The sequence below is a fragment of the Purpureocillium lilacinum genome (assembly GCF_023168085.1).
Source record: "Purpureocillium lilacinum CBS 284.36 DNA, scaffold_4, whole genome shotgun sequence".
In the NCBI taxonomy this organism is placed as follows: domain Eukaryota; kingdom Fungi; phylum Ascomycota; class Sordariomycetes; order Hypocreales; family Ophiocordycipitaceae; genus Purpureocillium; species Purpureocillium lilacinum.
Window position 1 is genome coordinate 4,192,276 of NW_027072114.1, and position 17,433 is coordinate 4,209,708.

The window sequence follows — 17,433 nt, forward strand, 5'->3', positions numbered from 1 at the left end:
CGCCTGCAGCCGCCTTCCAACACCAACACCATTACGCTGGCATCAGCTTCTCAGCATCCTGCAAGCAAAACTCCGCCTCGCAAGCTCGCCAGGTAGGCAGGGAAGCCCGCAGCATGGAGAGCAGGCGGGCTTCTCTCGCTGCGGCTCCGGGTCGTGCGGCTCAGCAGCCACCACCGGCTGGGCGCCAGACTGGCCCGGCAACATTCACTGCTCCGCCGATGCCGACATCCTTTCGTCCCAACCCAATTCACTCAGAACAGCGTTACATAATCCAAACGCAGAAACAGGCTGCCTCGCCGGCGCGCGTTCGTCATCCAAATCTGCCCTTTCTCTCTCCCTCGCCCTCGCTGGAAACCTGCCCTCATTCTCCTCCCTCCCCCCTCCAGGTCGTCAGGCGTGTCGTGATCTGCACCTCGACTCTGCTCGCAACTTGACGGCATGTAAGGAAACCCCCCCTTCCCCACCTACCTCCTCCCCTCTTCCGACGCTGAATCCTGGCTCACGCATCCAACTCCCAGCATGCCTGGCGATCGGCCCCCGTCGACGGCGGGAACTGCTTTTCCGACGTCATGGTCTCCCGCCGACCTGGGCGATGAAGCTGAACCCACAACACGACGATCCGTGAAGTCCGACCAGTGGGACATTGCCGGCGACCTCCTGGACGCCTTGATGACGACCCCTCGCAATGGTCGTGGCGCCAGCGCCTATGCGAATGCGCATCCTGAGGACTTCCGCGGCATCGATGCCCTGATCATGCAAACCATCAAGCTGAACAGGGCGTCGGCCGCGAAACCGCCACCGCCAGACGTCGATTGGGAAGGCGTGTGCGCCAAGTACGGCCTTGACCCGCAGCACCTGTCCCTGTACCCGAACCAAGGCGTGCAACCACTCACGCCACACCAAGTTGCGGACCTGGACATCCTCATGCACCGCGTCGAAGCAGGCCTCAGTATCATGCTGAGCAATGACAGTGGCCTCGGCAAGACTCGGGAGCTCTACGCTCTTGTCGTCCTGCACACCCGCCTTTTGGAGAAAAAGCGCACCTACGACAGCAGTGTGGCGTTCAAGCCTTCCCTCATCATCAGCACTGTTCCGAAGATCGAGCAGACAGCACAGGAGTCGACACACTTCCCGGACATCACTCTCTTTGAGTACTACTGCGATTCTGGCCCGAGTGGCTCTGCTCAGAACACGCGACACGTCGGAAACCTTGGTTCCATTTTGGAGAAGCTGGACCCCGCGGACCCCAAGACTGGCAGAACGGTCATTCTCACGACCTACCAGACTCTGCAATTGACGGAAGTTTCGGTTTCTGAATCGCCGTTTGTCTTTCGCCAGAAGGTGCAACCTCAAGCATGTCGGCCGCAGGGACATGATGGCACAAGCGAGGATGACGCCGACGAGAGAGCCGTCGCCCTTCGCTATGAAACGGATCAAGAGGTGTTGTGGCGATGCCAGAACACACCTCGCGTATCCAACCCAAGAAGCGAATCCTTGCCCCGAGCGCTCAGCGGCACATATCCATGGCATTCGGTGATGTTTGTGGAAGCAGGAGACGTCCCTGAGTCGGACGGCATTTCGACCAAGTACAGCCTGCGCAACCCAGGATTAAATAACCACCAGTTCGAATTCCTCATCGTCGACGAGGCCCACGTGGCGTGCCAGTTGAATGGCGCATTCAACAACACGCTGAGGCTCTTCAACTGGGAAAAGTTGCTCTGGGTTACCGGAATGGTCCTCACGAGGAGCCTGCGGGAAATACTGAGCCCAACCTACCTGATGAGCCAAAAACTGGGCTTTACAGTATCAGACTGGCACACGCTAGGACTCGGTGAATTGCAGCTCCTCTTTCACCCGGCCTACGACCCTACCGCACTCACCAACGACATTGACGACCTTCGCTGTGGTGGGCTGCTCCATCCCAAGTCCCCCTTTATGGGCGAAATCGATGGACATGTTTGCAAGCGGCTGTGGGACGAGCATGGTGTCCGGGCCTGGATGATCAATACTTACCTGATCAACGAGGTTGGAGAGGCAGGAGGTTGGGGTTTCCAGGTCGGAGCCAACGTCATACGACCACTTCTGGATATGCTGTCTCTGCGGCGGACATTCAAGACACCAATCACCCTGCCTACGGGCAAGACGGTATGCCCTGCTCGGCAGTTGCCTCCCATGACCGTGTTGACGGAGGAGGTCGCATTTCCCGAGGACAAGGCCCATGTCGTGCGCGCCCATGGCAGTGACATGGCCGAGAGCTTCTTGTCATGTGGCGGCAGCGGCAGCCTCAGCTTGGCGGCCCATCGCATCGGCCAATACGTCGCGCATGATTTCCGAGCGCTGCAACTCAACATCACCAAGCTCGATTTTGGATTTCCTCCATTCATTGACAAAGGGATGTTGCTCGAATTGATGCTCTCGACCAGTCCCGTTATGACGCGAGTATGTCGCCTCATTGTCCGCCATGTCCTTGGCCGCAACGAGCGAGTCCTGATTGTTGTTGAAACGGACTTTTTGCAGGAGTGAGTTCGCCGCGCCGCCTTTCCTTGCGATCTCAACGAAACAGCGTGGAATGATGTGCTAACACTACGGCCGCAGGCTCCTGATCACGGTGTGCGACGACCTCCTTAGCCTCCGAGTCAATACATGCCGTGCCAAGGATCGCGCACACGACACGTTAAAGCAGGTCAGGGAGTTCAATGACCCGGACAGCGGCTCGCAGGTTTTCATTGCCAATATGAGCATGCTTTCGACCGGCGTCAACCTCCACACATGCTGCCACCTGGGCATTACGGTATCGTTCGCGCAAAACGCCAACCTCATGAGGCAGGTGCATTATCTGCTCCATCGGCTCGGACAGACGAAGCAAGTAACTTGGCATGCCATCAAGGCCATTAATTCGTTCCACGATCACCAGGAGCTGCATTGCGTCGCAAAGTTCGCAAGCCAACTGGCCGCCGAGCTCGACCTGCAAACGGGATTTGGCGACGGCATCGAGGAGGTCATTGTTTTCGAGTGCATGCTGGCCTACTATCATCACCCATTCAATCGGCTTGCCTGGGTGCTCTTGAAGCCCTCGGACCCGACGGGGTTCCGCTACTACGCGGACAACACAGTCAAACTTGGTCATGCATTGTCCATCATCGCCAAGATGCCGATTTCGGCAGGGGGCAAGGAGCACCGGGCACACCTCCTGAGGGACCTGGGAAGGTACCTCGTCCAGACGCTCACCGAGTGGGTCTCCGACAAGTCTGTCGAAGACTTGTACAATATGTCGCTCGTGTCTGGTGCCAAGCTGTGGGAGAACGAGGAGGCCGACAAAGAAATCGCCCAAGTCCTCGAGCAAGTGCGTGCCAGGTGTGAAGAGGATGAAGCGGAGGAGGAGGCGCGCCAGTCGTACCTTGCGCTTCTGAAGGAGCGAACCCGGCAGCGCGATGCGATCAAGGACCCCAACTTTGGTGACGACTGGGAGGTGGCGAACGAATTCTAGGCCACTGAGGAGTAGATTGCAGATATAAGAACAGAAAACAAAAAACAAATGTAGATGTAATCATCGACGCTCAACATGCCCGTCCTCCGTGCGTTCCCTTCTCGCCTCTGGCAGGCCTGACTTTTCCAATGCTTCGCATCGTTTAATACTACCGCCAACATGAACACTGCCACATCGGAGGCGCGATCACTATGCCACGCTTGATGATTCCGCTGCTGGGCAGTCGACCATTGTCCCAACGTCAAAACGAATCGACCGCGAAAGAGGCATCTTGCAGTGCATCCATGCACGCAGCTTTACAGGGCCAACGAACGAGCTCTTGCGTATGTATCATAAAGGGACTCGCCGTTTTGCGGCGTGCTTCATGCCAAGGTGGTTTCGCTTCGTGTTGGCCAAATCACGACGCGCTCCTCATGCTGTTGCCAAACCCCAAGCCACCCCCGGATGGCGCCGACGGCGAAGCCACAGCCTACCTCTTCCTACAGAGCCGTCCATCCCCCGTTTCAACCCAGCGCTCATTGCCCACACATGGCGCGCACCAGAAAACGTCGGTCGGATCCACCGCCCTCTTGATCTTGAGCAGGCGCTCGTAGTTGCTGCCCCAGAACGTGTGCTGCCAGTCCTTCTCAAACGGCAGCGCCTGCGCCATGCCGAAGTGTCGCGTCAGCATATCTATGCACTGCGTCGTCGCTTTTCGGTGCGGCTCAACGTACCTCGTTCAGATAGGCGCCTGCCTTTGGCGTGAGAGCGCGCAGTGGCTCCATCGACGAGTCGAGAAGCTTGACGGTCTCCTGCTCCGCTGTCTTGTTGAAGGGCGGGAAGCCGGTTGCGGACACTAGGCACATGCGCCGCGGTCAGAGAGAAGTCATGTCTCGGACGAAGCGGCACAAACGACTTACAGGCGTGGACGTAGGTGTTTCGCCAGGCTGGGTTGACGGAGTTGCCCCCTCGAGGCTTTGCGTTTTGCACGCCCTTTCCGCCGACCATGAAGAGCGACATGCCACCGCTCGGAAGGCTCGCCGCCTGGATCGCCTTGCCGAGCGCCTTTGGATCGCCCTTCAACGTCTTCCCGTCCACCAGCCTAGAGACGATGTAGGAGCTGTTCCCCGCAAAGGCCTGGTCGTAGTTCTTGTCAAACCAGGCGCGGAACGTGGGGAACTCCTCCGAGATGAGGAACAGGAACGCCTGGCCAGGCCAGCGCTGCTTGATGGTGTCGTTGATGGGCTTGAAGATGTCTTGCAGGAAGCCAGGGCCCTTGTCCTGCACGAAGCCGAAGCCCATGACGCCGGCGATATCCGTTGGTGCTCCCGGCGCCGGAACCGGATTCTTCATGCCGAGGCTGGCGTAATTGTAGCCGGACAGGCCGCCCTTGTCCATCAAGTACGGAATCTGCGAAGATAGGTACGCTATGAGGTCAAGGAGGAAAGGGCTTTTTGGGTCCGTGATGCCCATCCAGGACAGGGAGGTGATTTTGGGCGTCGGGTGCGTCCACATGGTGACCTTGGTCATGACGCCAAAAGTGCTGCCGCCACCCTGCAAGCAAAATGTCAGAATCAGCAGCATCTCGCTTGGGGCACCTTGGGCCCAAAACAAAGGCGACTTACACCTCTGAGCGCCCAGAAAAGGTCGCTGTGTTGGTCCTCGTTCGCTACGAGAATCTGCCCCTGCGGCGTGACGACCTCGACCTGAATGACATTGTCCGCGGCGAGACCGTAACGCGGCGCAAGCGTCGAGTGCCCGCCGCCGGAGATGTATCCACCGACCGAGACGCTCTTTGCGCCGCCGCCAACGACGGTTTGGTTGTGCGCGTCGGCGGCGGTGTAGATGTCGTACATCTCTGTGCCCCCGCCGACAGTGACGGCGCTGCCCTTGAGCACCTTGCCCGAGCCGGCGAGTGCGAAGCTGCCCTCGTGGAACTCGATGCTGTTCATGTGGTGGACCCAGATGGACAGAGAGCCGGGGGCATTGGAGCGGCCGAGATAGTCGTGGCCGGAGGACTTGACGACAAGTCGAACAGTGTGCTTCCGGGCTTCGTGTTGTATCAGTTAGCCTAGACCGAGAGCCGGACCTGCTCCGCTATGAATGCAAAACGCACCAAAGTCCACGGCGGCCTTTACATGCGACGCCGTCGTCGCGTTAACGACGTAGGTCGGGTACCCCTTCCCGCTGCAGGGGTATTGGGCATTTGGCAGGCAAGTGTCGTTGGCAAACTGGTCCATCATCATGGACACCGGGTCCGCGGCGTGCCAGTCGTAGCTGCTCCAGCCCCTTTGCGCCGCGGGGCACTGCTCCGGGTTGTATGTCGGCTGGTCCGGGTGGCACACGGCGCCGGGTGGGGCCGGGGCGAGCAGGCGGCCCCCGACGGTGGAGTTGAGCGCGTTCCAGGCGCCGGGGGAGGGCCAGGCCCGTGAGCCGGGAGCCGCCTTGCAGCTGTTGGTGCCGGGGCAGCTTGCAGAGGCCGAGCCCAGGAGGCACGGGATGGACAGGACGAGCTGTTCGAGATGCATTTTGGCGGGTGTCGCCTGTGCAGGTTCAATCACAAAGTCGACGACGAGACACAATGTATGCAACACGCATCACCCGTACGCTCCTATATATATATAAATATACCAATGCAGCTACTAGCACCCGGGACGGCTTGCATCCAGCAGCGTGGACGCGGACCAGGCGGCGGCTCATTGTTTTGGGGAGTGCGTCACCGTCTCTCGCGACATGATGCTGTAAAGTTGCCAAACGATGAATGCGAGCCCCAGTATTACGTCGCCGGACCCGTCTTTCCTCTCGGTTTGCTCGGTCGACGGGGCCCGGGCGCTTGCGCCACGCATCAAGGCAAGACAAGATAGCCGGGCGCGGGCAGTGCAGTTGCCAGCAGGCGCAGGCACCTCGCGCGCTCGTTGCGTCTTACCCCATTCGGGCGCCGAGTGCCCAGGGCCACGTGAGGGGCGAAGCCTGGCGGGACTGCTCTTCAAGGCTCATCGCGAGGAATACGGGACGGGGTGATTGGTGGGCGAGCGGCAGATGGGATCGACGGTGGCTGGAGCTGGCATGGTCTTCGGCGGGTGTCGCCAACAAAGAGACTGGCGCGTGTCATGGGCGAGGCTCTGCCCACTCCAAGGATGCGACCAGCATGAGGCCTCAGTGGTGCTTGTGATTCGTAGCTTTGAATCCGAGCCGAGACTGGCTTCGCAAACGGAAAACCCTTCTCTATCAGATGGAGTCGCTTGCCAAGACGAGGGCAGCCGGCTATTGACTGAATGAATGAATGCATGGCGCGCACACAATTGTATGCCGAAGCTTCGAAGCGCTCAATCGCCTGTGCGGGCCCTACAATGACCAGGTCCATTCGATTCTATCGGATCGAAACACAAAGTCGATTGGTACCAATGGCCATCGACATGTTTGCAAATGAACAACGCCGATGCATCAATTTGCCCGTTTGCCCCGCCATTGCACCTCGACTGGCGTGAACACCTCACCGATGGTCAAGTCGAGTCCCTGGCGTTTGCTGTGCCACCTGCATCGCAGGCTTCGCTCCCACAGGACGGCGTTGAAGATGTCGGCACCCGCGGGATAAGTGATTTGACGACTCGACGCCTCGATGCTCCGTGTCTCAGCCGACGACGAGCTGAATGCAACCAACTCATCCCCTTTCACAGAATGCACGAGGTGCAATCACCCAATTGCTGCGCAGAGGTTTGGCGCCTCATCCATCACCTTCGTCTCAGCCTCGGGCGGGGAATCTCACTAGGGAATCGGATGGACACATCCGCCTGCGACGGCGGCGCAAGAAGAATAAAACCGTCAATGCGTACCTACGTTGTGTCCATAGTCATGCATCGCCATCGCACAAAGCAGCTGCGACAATGACGGAAATTGAAGCCCTTTTCTGCCAGGCCGGCATCCCGTACTCGACGCCAACATCGGCAGACTTCGATGCACTTCTCTCCAATTTCAGCGGCAATCACCTCGACGGCAAGCCAAGCCTCATCACCACCCCAGAGACGGAGCAGCATGTCGCTGCCATAGTGTCGGCCTGCGTCGCCAATCGTGTCGAATTCGTGGTTCGCGGCGGCGGTCACGATGCCTTTGGGCGCTCGACCGTCGCTAATGGCGTCACGATTGATCTCCGCAAGCTCTCTTCCGTCGCCGTCTCTCAGGACAGGCAAACGGCCCGGATCGGCGGCGGCGCAACGTCTGTCCAAGTCTTGACCGCGCTGGCCCCCCAAGGGCTGCAGGCGCCCGTCGGGACGTGCGGCATGGTTGGCTACGCCGGCTGGTGCCTCGTCGCGGGCTTTGGGCCCTATATGCATTCGTATGGAATCGGAACAGACCAAATCGTTGGAGCACGCGTCGTCACTGCCGACGGTACGGTGGTGGATGCCGATGGGGACATGCTCAAAGGGCTGCGAGGCGGCGGAAGCAATCTCGGGGTCGTGGTTGAGCTCACTGTCAAAGTGTATCCTTTCGAGAATGTGCGCTTGACATTCGCTACTGTTTCGCACTCGACTGACCCGTATACAGATACAAGCCGGCATGTTGATGTTTGAGTCGAGTGACATTGAAAAGACGCTCACCACCTTCTTGCCCAAATACGCCGAGCTTTTCGTCCAAGGAAGCATCCTGCCGCGCAAATTTTACACGATGCCGGTTGTCATCACTCCGCCTGGCATGAGCACCACGCTTTGTTGTTTCGTGGTCTACAACGGCCCCGCGAGTGACGAGTCCCAGGCCCTGACTGAACGCATCGCGAGCCTTGCGCCCCTCATGCCAGGAACGCCGCCTCCAGACGTTGCGGTCGCCACGACATCGGCCCTCGAGTTTGCGCGGCGACTGATGGACATGTTTCCGAAGCAGCTCCAAGGGCGCAGCCAAACCGCCAGCGTGACGCACTTTTCCCCAGATGTCGTTGGCTGCCTGGCGCGCGGCATGGGCAAAAAGCCGAGCACGTCCAACGGCGGCATCATCGTACAGCAGATGCGTTCCGACTGTCCCTCTTGCGGACCCGACGTCCCCGAGTCGGTCTGTCCCTATCGCAAGCCGCACATCACCTTTGAGATCCTGGGCACAGGGCCGGACGACGAAGCGGCAGAGGCCGCCATGGCATGGGCGCTGGAGACGCGCAATGAGCTCATGGGGCTCCCGGACGCGGTGAAGAGCACGTACATTGCGACCACGTCGCCCGAGTGCCTAAATGTGGCGGACATATTTGGAGACAAGCTCGAGGAGCTCCGACGCCTCAAGCAGCGGTATGATCCGAAGGGGGTCTTCAAGAACACGATTCCCCGGCTGGCGGACTAGGGTCGTCGTGGGTGCGAAACCGTACTGGGCATGGCTGGGTCGCGCGCTTGGAGCGAAAGCCACCGGCTTGTGGCTCATACACTCGTATAGCCTTGTAACTGTGGTTGAGATGATTGTTGAGCAGAATGTGGCATTGAGGAGGCAATCGATACGGCTACTACGGAAGGCATGGAGACTATCCTGCGAGTCTCGTTGGTCTTGTCGCTGTCGTCCGTCTCGCTGCTGTTGTGCCTCTCGTCGCTGTCCATATCGTGTGGTCTGGTGCCTCTTCTGGCTCTGGTGCCTCTTGTGCCTGTCCCATCGTCACTGCTTCTCCCACATATGTCTCCTGCGCATTGAAGAGCATGTATAAGCCTAGATCACGCACAGAGAATTGGGATTGAGTTTCGGCAACTTCGATGTCAGAAACCGGCTCTCATCCAGTATTGGTGGATAAACCGTGTGATCAAGATGGGGGTATTACATAAGAGGAGCTTTTGGAGCTCACAGGGCAATGCGGGGGTGGGGAACAGTGGCCACATTCGACGGTGAGTACGCAGAGACCGATTTGGCTCTTCTTCCAGCAGCAGAGACAAACGACGCCCGCAGCCGGAATTCACCTCCCACCCGCGTCTGACCACACGTGATTTGATACAACTGTCCCAAGATCCAGAATGCGATTTCTGGCACCATGCTCCTGGTCCGGCCGTCATCCCAGATGCAACGTAGCGACCCGGCTCCAGGCCACAACCCTGGCGCCTCCGCATCCTCCAAATCTCGGGAGGGGGGAAGCTTCGCTGCGCGATTCGCGACCCCCCCGTCCCCCGTTATCTGGTACATGGTATGGGCAGCAGAGGAGCCGTCAATCCAAGCGGGACGCCAGACTCCGGCCGGCGATAGCCCAGCGTGTGGCGCGTGGAGAAGACCGGGGATCGGGTGCGGCACATGGTCTGTTGTGTCACGTTTGGCCAGTGAGCGCAGGGTCGATAGCAATTCCCCTCAAGAATCCGTTCGGGGCCAGGCGCCGGTGATTGCCGGGGTTTGCCGGCGCACCCCCGAAGCCCCCCCAGCGTGGGCTGCAGCCCCCCTGACAAGCCGGCAAGCCCCCCTCGCCCTGTGTCTGGCTGGCGCGATGTCAGTCTCCAACTCTGCGTGCATCCTTCGGGTACCGCCCGTAGATCCCCGGACTTTTGCTCGTGCAGGCTTGCACACGGGCGCGAGGTTGTGGCCATGCGAGAGCGGAGCCAGGGGACTGACTGGAGCTGGGGAAGCTCGGTTGACGTCTGCAGGTGGCATGCGACTTGACTCTCAGCTTTGGGTAGCTTTTAGTGTTATATACACGTGCCGCCCGTCCCTGACAGCTGTCATCGTTGTCGTGGTTGCGCATCGCTTCACTTGACCTCTGTGTAAGTCCCCACGACACCGGCACGATGGCGACAGACGACCACGACCACCAGCACCGCGCGGGCGATTACCCGCAGACGTCTGACGAAAAGCATGTCGTTTCCGCCGCCGAAAATACCCACCGGGACTCGGTCGCCAAGCCGGGCGCCTTGGCTGCCGATGCGGAGCTCGTCGAAGCTATCCGCGCTGAGAACCAGCTCACCTTCGGTCAAGCCCTGCGCCTATACCCCAAAGCCATCGGCTGGTCGGCTTTCGTGAGCATGGGAGTTATTATGCTGGCTTTTGACCCGCAACTTATTGGCAATCTGTATGCGACACCGCAGTTTCAGCGGGACTTTGGATACGAGTTTGAGGGCGAGGTACGATTCCCAACCAACCCCCCCTCCCCCATCTTCAGGCCACGCAACTGACCCGATATCGCCTCAGTATGTCATTGATGCCTCTTGGCAGACAGGGCTGTCAATGGGGAACCCCATAGGCCAAGTACGCCTCTTGCCATCATGCTATTCATTATCTGGCCGTCATGGCTAACCCCGAATGGCAGGTGGTCGGCGCCTTGTTCGCCGCGTATCCCATGGAATGGTTTGGTCGAAAACGCACATTTGCCGCGTGCGTTGTTCTCACGGCCGGGCTCGTGTTTATCCAGTTCTTTGCCCGCTCCCTCAACGTTCTCCTAGCAGGCGAGCTTCTGGCAGGCCTAGTTCTTGGTCAGTTCGTGGTCATTGCACCGGCATACGCCTCGGAAGTGTGTCCGACAGCTGTTAGAGGACATCTAACAGCATATGTCAACTTGTGCTTTGTGGCTGGGCAACTTCTGGGTGAGTCTTGACACCACGAATTCCTTGTCCACTTTTCTCTCGGCTTCAGGCTATGCAAGGAACTCTGTTCCCAGTATTCCTATGACGCGAGCCATGCAGTCTCGCACTTCTGCTCTACGTCCAACACCGTCTAACAAGTGCTCGACACTAGGAAACGGAGTCTGCAACGGCACGTCCAAGCTCGAGAACCACTGGGCCTACTCGATTCCTTTCGCTCTGCAGTGGTTCTGGATCGCCGTTATCATCCCGGGCATGTTCTTCGTCCCTGAAAGCCCCTGGTGGCTTGTCCGCAAGGGCCGCATGGAAGATGCCGAGGCGTCGTTGCGCCGGCTAGCCTCCAGCAAAGTAAATGTTACTGCGACTCTTGCCTTTATTGTCGAGACGGATCGCCTGGAACAAGAGCTGGAGGCGGGCAGCACGTACATGGACTGCTTCAAGAAGGTCAACCTTCGCCGGACGGAGATCTCAATTGGCGTCTACTGCGCGCAGGTATTGAGTGGGATTTACCTGATCAATTACGGCACGTACTTTTTCCAGCAGGCCGGTTTGCCGACGGACGAGGCCTTTAACATGGCAGTGGGCTTCTTGGGTACGTTTCCTTTATCCTATCCCACTACCGCTCCGATCCCACAACCAAGCAACTCTAATCTCACAACCGCTCGATTACGGGCTTTGTCGCATTGCCAACGCGATTTTCACATTATCGGAATATGAGTTCCTTCTGTCTCAAGCACGGATCGAAGCTAATCAATGCTAATAGCGGTTGGGTTTGTTGGAACACTCGTGTCCTGGGGACTCATGGTCCGCATCGGGCGTCGAGTGCTCTTTGTCTGGGGCCTCGCCATGCTCACCTTCTTGCAACTGCTGATCGGCATCCTTGATTGTGTGCCAGGCCGTCCCTCTGGCGCCATCTGGGCCGAGTCGATCTTGATGTTGGTGTGGAACTTCTTTTACGACATCTCCATCGGTCCCATCTGCTTTGTGCTCCTTTCAGAGTGCTCCGCCACACGCGTGCGCTCCAAGTCCATTGCCATTGCCACGGCAGCCCAGGCATTATTGGGAATCGGTACGTCTCACTTTGTGCTTGGGTCGGAGACTTGACCGATGTCAACAGCTTACTGACAATCCCTAGTCATGACCGTGGCTATCCCATACCTTGAGAACCCCACGGAAGCCAACATCCAAGGAAAGCTTGGCTTCTTCTTTGGCGGATTGGCCGGTTTGTGCCTGGTGTGGTCGTATTTCCGAGTGCCGGAGACGATGGGCAGGTCCTACGAGGAACTCGACCTGCTCTTCGATCACGGCGTGTCGGCGAGGAAGTTCAAGGGCTATAGGCTGGAAGGGGCCATCTCTTCTTCCAACAACGAAGAGGAGAGGCTGACCAAGGGAGCGTAGCGCTTGTAGTTCTGGAGTCTAGAAGTGAGACTATAATCAACGTGCTGTATGCCGCATATGAAAATACTATTGTTGTCGGTGTCGGGTACGCCGAGTGGGCAACGCCAGCCACGGAACTTCGTCGCTGCATCATGGCCGACGATCTTGGTTTTGTGTATTATTTGCCACGACCATGGCTAACGCATCTATTTTCGCCCTGCGCGATTGACGCGTTGCTGATCTCTGCTGGCCTAGCTCCTGTGTGTCGATGGAGGGCGTGAGCCTCAGTGGTCGGCCGACAATACACCAGGCCTGTCGTGCACGCCCTTGGGCAACATTCCACAGTGTCTACGTCAATGGCGCAATTGACGACAGGAGAGATAAAAAATCAACGTATAAATGCCGGTGCAGTCTTATCATTCCATCTTTGATCTCCTTTGTGCTCCATCAGCCGGAAGTGGATTGACACTCATCAAACATGACCAAAATCCAGATTGTCACCATCGCGACCGAGGCGGGGACGCACTTCCCGGGCCAAAGCAGAGCGGGCGAAGCAATCTACGAGGCAGGCATTGAGACGAAACTCTTAAAGTCAGGACACGAGGTCGTGGCGACCTCGACGCTCTTGGGCAGAGCCCCCGCGGTCGCGTCGGCCGCAAAGTGGCAGCCGAGTCCCAAGCTGGACGGCGTCCGCAACGAGCAAAAGACTTTGCTGGTCCTGAATGACGTATACGACGAGCTCATCGACTGCCTCGACACCGACGATGGTCGCTTCATTCTGTTCCTCGGCGGCGACTGTACCATTCTGCAACCGGTGTTGAGTGCCTTGCACGCGATCCTCCACGGCAAGAAACAACCCATTCTTGACGTCGGGCTGGTCTATATGGATGGCGACGTGGACCTGAGCGTGCCGGCCGAGGCGGCCGCCAGTATCGATGCAACGGGCGTGCTCGACGCCATGACCATGTCGCACCTGATGCGCCGACCCGGCTGCCTGCCCAGCTTCAGCACCGCGCGGTGTTCGTCTCGACCCGACGGGAGCGCGCTCGTGACGCCGCAAAACGCCGTTTTCTTTGGCTTCGACCCGCTGCAGCCGTCGGCCAGCCACTGGGTGTACCTGGCCGAGAATGGGTGCAAGGTGTTTACGCGGCCGACGGTGCGGACCGATGCCGTCGCGGCGGCCAAGTCGGCGCTGTCGTGGCTGGAGAGCAGGTTCGACTTCATCGTGCTGCACTTCGACGTCGACGTCATTGACTCGGGCGAGTTCCCGCTGGCAAACTACCCGCACTACGCTGGGCTGGCCGCCGGGGAGGCCTTTGCGGCGCTCGAGGTGTTTCTCGGGTCACCTAAAGTACGAGCAATGACCATCACCGAGGTCAACCCCAATAACGATCCGGAACGGACCATGGTCACTCAGGTAGTGGATGCAGTTGTACGGGGTCTCAAGGGCAGAAAATAAAGGGAAGAACATGCACGTGGCTAGTGGCTTGTGCTTCGTGAATCTCCCGTGTTCCGTACATCCTATGCTCTCAATGGATTTTCGAAGCCTCGATGATGCCTTTCGCCGCGCTTTTGGCAGATCGGATGGAAGAGCGTCTTTGGAAGCAGGCCAGGGCCCGACCATCCATACTCAGCTCTATACCACGATCCAGTTTCACCATAGCCAAAAGCCTACGCTACCGCCTTCATTGACCTTGTTCGCCGCCTGGGTCCTCCAGCGAACGTCGCAACGTATAGCCTTGCCTCGTTGCTCCGTCTCCCCCGATGCCCATGCCTGCTGAAAGACGCGGCCATCTGCAATCACTCCCGCCATTTGTGCAACGACGGTTCTCGTAGAGTGGCAGGAACCGACGTGGCATGTCTCGATTGGTGAAGCCTGTGAAGCCCGGAGAGATATCAAGATATTGATGCTTTGTCCGCGTTCAACCGGCCAGTGTGCGCGGGATGTTGCCATGAGACATCTGTTGTGCGACCGAGTGTATCAACGTCGCAAGCGGGGACGAATCTCACGCGGTCGGTCGGCGAGGGGATAAAACGAGGGGCGTATCCGCCATCGACGACTTGACGGAGCAACTTGTTCTTTGGCAAACGTCAAAACGTCAAAAGAGGCTCCAGCAACGACCGTTCTCAACGCACGACATGTCTCTCAAGATTGACAATCAAGACGAGCTGAGAGAGGCCCAGTCCTCCCTGTTCACCACCACATCCACCAGCGGTTGGATTCTCCTCAACTACGTCGGCCCAAGCACGGTGCACATGGCGTCCTGCGGAGAAGGCGACGTCGCTGACATGACCTCGCTTCTCGAGGCCGACCAGGTCCAATACGCGGTGGTTCGCCTGGCGGTGCAGCAAGGCGGCGTGAGCGACACCAGGGATGTCTTCGTCCGGTGGATCGGCGCGGGCGTGGGCAGCGTCGAGAAGAACAAGAAGGAGGGCTTTCACAAGCAGGCCAAGGCGCTTTTGCAGCCGCACCAGGCCGAGGTGATGGTCTACAACAAGGAGAAGCTGACCAAGGAAACGTAAGAACCTCGAGGTGCCCGGCCTGCTACGCTGTGACTTTGCGGTCGCTGACATCTTACTTGCATGCAAGTCTCATGGAGCGGTCGGACCCTCAGTCGAAGAACAACACCATTGAGTGAGTGGCATCGCGAGGAGGGCGGTGGACGCGGCTCAGGGTGCCTGTGTGCCACTTGGCTCCCAGGCGCTCGAGGTCAAGTTTCTCGCTTTGCCAAAAGTACAGGCCATGACCGTCGCCGAGGTCAACCCGAACAGCGAGCCAGAGCGCACCGTAGTGAATGCACTAATAGTCTAGGGTCTCAAAGGGAAACTGTAGCCATATCGTTCAGGTTCACTAGCGAAGCGCGGATGGAAGCACCAGGCTCCTTCGGGTTCACAAGAGCATGGCAAAGCACAAGATGGATTGGGATTATAATGCAGCGGAAGTGTGTGCAGCTGTTTGTGAGAACTGGTCTTCAATGTTGTTTTACGATCATTTATCGAAACTCTCAGTGATCCGACAAGGGCCAAGCTGCGCGAATATCCCTGCGGTCGCGTCCGCATTCAATGTTGCCGTTGGGCTCAGGGTTGTATCATCCGCCCCGAAACTCTGGTCACAGCGGAGTGCCTGTTAGCACCCCGCCAGGGTAGCGTTTTCTTGGTTCCCCTTCGAAGTCGTCTTCCCGTCAAGCCAACTTGAAAATCTCGAGAACGGGTGCTGGTGTAGTGGCATATGGTGAAGATCGACGTGATGTCGATGTGATTGACAGTGACTCGTAGGGTAGCACGCGCACGATGGCAAAACGTGTGAAACAGGAGCTCGAGGTCGCAGAGGCGCACTGTGTGCTCACTGGGGTTGAACTCGTGAATTCGAACTTCCCGCCAATGGCACGGAGGTGCATTGGGCTCTGAATGTTGCGGAAACTCGTCCCTGGGGACGTGGCGTTGATTTTCCGCCAAGGCAGCGTGCCATCTGCGCTTCCTCTACAATGAGGAACTGGAACTCTTGGTTCGGCAGATCCGGGTAACGCAGCTTGTACTGAACCATGTTGCCGATGGTTTCGGTCTGGGTCACACCCTCCGCATTAACGAACACGATTGCCTCGGAAAGCAGACTGCCCCCGTGCGCGCGAAGCCCAGACTCGCTTCCCGGATCCGGGATCGCAATCGGGCCACGGCATCGCTGAGGCACCTCATCATCTGTTTCGTAACGATGGGCGGCGGCGTACTCCATGTCCTCATCCGCGTCGCCGTCGTCGTCGCTCACGGGAGTCGGATCCTGCCATTCGATATGCTCGGCGTGCGATCTTTCGGCGAACCACAAACAAGGACTCGGAGTCGGATAGATTTCCTCGAGGCGTTGTAAGGTCTGGACCATTGTAAGAATCACCGTCCGACCAGTCCGAATGACCTTTCTCTCGAACGCAGCGAATGTCGCAGTCAGCTATCCGACTTGATGCGACGCGCTTTTGGGACGGATGCGAACGTGCTCGACTCGATATAGTACAGTACCGTGAGGCCCGGGACATGTGCCGACTCGTGTGCCGTCTGCACGATGGTCTGCACGGGATTGACAGTGAGAGAGCGCTTGAATATCACGGCATCATCCAGTCAATGCCATTCACCTTCTCTCAAGAAGGCGAGCATACGAGAGGGTAAGACCCTGTGGGTTTGCCGAGGCCCACGTCGTTGCTGAGCATGACACTCAGGCTTGTTGTGCGTCAATAGAACCCCATGCGCGAAGCCGAGCTTGTCGCCAATGAGATACATTAGGCTTGGGATGCCCCGAAAACCCGCCACGAAGACGATCCGTGTGACCCAGACCAACTTGTCCCAAGTGAAGAGTCGGAGCATACACTCGACTTTGTAAGTGCCCGCCTAGTCTGGACGGGCACGATCGCTTCGGGGGGATAAATGTCCCCCGTGTACCGGAAGCTTGCACATGCGATCATGTTCTCGTCAGGATGGAAGACGTTCCCGACTTAGACGGGCATGATCGTCTCGAAGGGGGCATATCATGGCCCCCGCGCAGTCGAGAGCCCAGGTGATCACGTTCTCGTGTAGAACGGAGATGGCTCCTGCCTAGACAACGTTGAAGTAGGCTCGCGTCGAAGGGATAAATGCTCCCGGTGTAGTCGACGTTTGGGCTCACTTTCCGTGTCCATGGATGTCTTCCGTGTCGAAGAAGATGGTCCCTTCGGAGGGGTAATTGCCCCCGTGTATAGAAGATTGGTCGCGCCTGATGGGGCGGATGCGAGGTTGTTGTATGGCAACCGAGATTCGTGAATCTGATGCTGTCGAGTCCTGACACCCGGCGAGCAATGGACAGCCATCCGGGGCGGGTGAGAATGTGGTGACGTTGGACCTGGAAAAGTGTCAGAAGCAATATCCCACGTCTCGGTGGCTGTCGTGGCTGCCCTACCTCTCGTACCTCCCGTGGCTCTCGTAGTTGCCGTGTCACCCAACGAGACCGGAGGCTCGACCAAATGCGTTACTGCAAGATGCATCGTTAGCTGAGCTGCCTTGGAAATCCACACATCGGGGATCCTCACGGTCATGAGCTCAGGTATGGACATT

The 17,433-nt window shown here is 58.3% G+C and overlaps 6 protein-coding genes across 6 annotated transcripts; 5 read left to right on the forward strand and 1 right to left on the reverse strand.

The window, feature by feature from the left end:
* Positions 1-519: 519 nt before the first annotated feature.
* PLICBS_006433 (uncharacterized protein) lies at positions 520-3,487 on the forward strand (the record flags this gene model as incomplete). The annotated part of the gene is made up of 2 exons (XM_018327492.2): positions 520-2,519; positions 2,596-3,487. 2 exons carry the CDS (start codon positions 520-522, stop codon positions 3,485-3,487), a joined length of 2,892 nt encoding a protein of 963 aa, XP_018173920.2.
* A 469-nt stretch (positions 3,488-3,956) lies between these two features.
* On the reverse strand, positions 3,957-5,994 carry PLICBS_006434 (uncharacterized protein; the record flags this gene model as incomplete). Its single annotated transcript, XM_018327491.2, has 6 exons — positions 3,957-3,966; positions 4,027-4,127; positions 4,201-4,322; positions 4,387-5,020; positions 5,092-5,516; positions 5,583-5,994. 6 exons carry the CDS (start codon positions 5,992-5,994, stop codon positions 3,957-3,959), a joined length of 1,704 nt encoding a protein of 567 aa, XP_018173919.2.
* Positions 5,995-7,350: 1,356 nt separating this feature from the next.
* On the forward strand, positions 7,351-8,785 carry PLICBS_006435 (uncharacterized protein; the record flags this gene model as incomplete). Its single annotated transcript, XM_018327490.2, has 2 exons — positions 7,351-7,959; positions 8,009-8,785. The coding sequence occupies 2 exons, from the start codon at positions 7,351-7,353 to the stop codon at positions 8,783-8,785; spliced, it is 1,386 nt and encodes a 461-aa protein (XP_018173918.2).
* Positions 8,786-10,194: 1,409 nt separating this feature from the next.
* Positions 10,195-12,381, forward strand: PLICBS_006436 (uncharacterized protein; the record flags this gene model as incomplete). Its single annotated transcript, XM_018327489.2, has 6 exons — positions 10,195-10,527; positions 10,595-10,651; positions 10,713-10,986; positions 11,138-11,575; positions 11,747-12,052; positions 12,119-12,381. 6 exons carry the CDS (start codon positions 10,195-10,197, stop codon positions 12,379-12,381), a joined length of 1,671 nt encoding a protein of 556 aa, XP_018173917.2.
* A 457-nt stretch (positions 12,382-12,838) lies between these two features.
* PLICBS_006437 (uncharacterized protein) lies at positions 12,839-13,819 on the forward strand (the record flags this gene model as incomplete). Its single annotated transcript, XM_018327488.2, has 1 exon — positions 12,839-13,819. One exon carries the CDS (start codon positions 12,839-12,841, stop codon positions 13,817-13,819), a length of 981 nt encoding a protein of 326 aa, XP_018173916.2.
* A 680-nt stretch (positions 13,820-14,499) lies between these two features.
* Positions 14,500-14,999, forward strand: PLICBS_006438 (uncharacterized protein; the record flags this gene model as incomplete). The annotated part of the gene is made up of 2 exons (XM_018327487.2): positions 14,500-14,879; positions 14,951-14,999. The coding sequence occupies 2 exons, from the start codon at positions 14,500-14,502 to the stop codon at positions 14,997-14,999; spliced, it is 429 nt and encodes a 142-aa protein (XP_018173915.2).
* Positions 15,000-17,433: the final 2,434 nt, after the last annotated feature.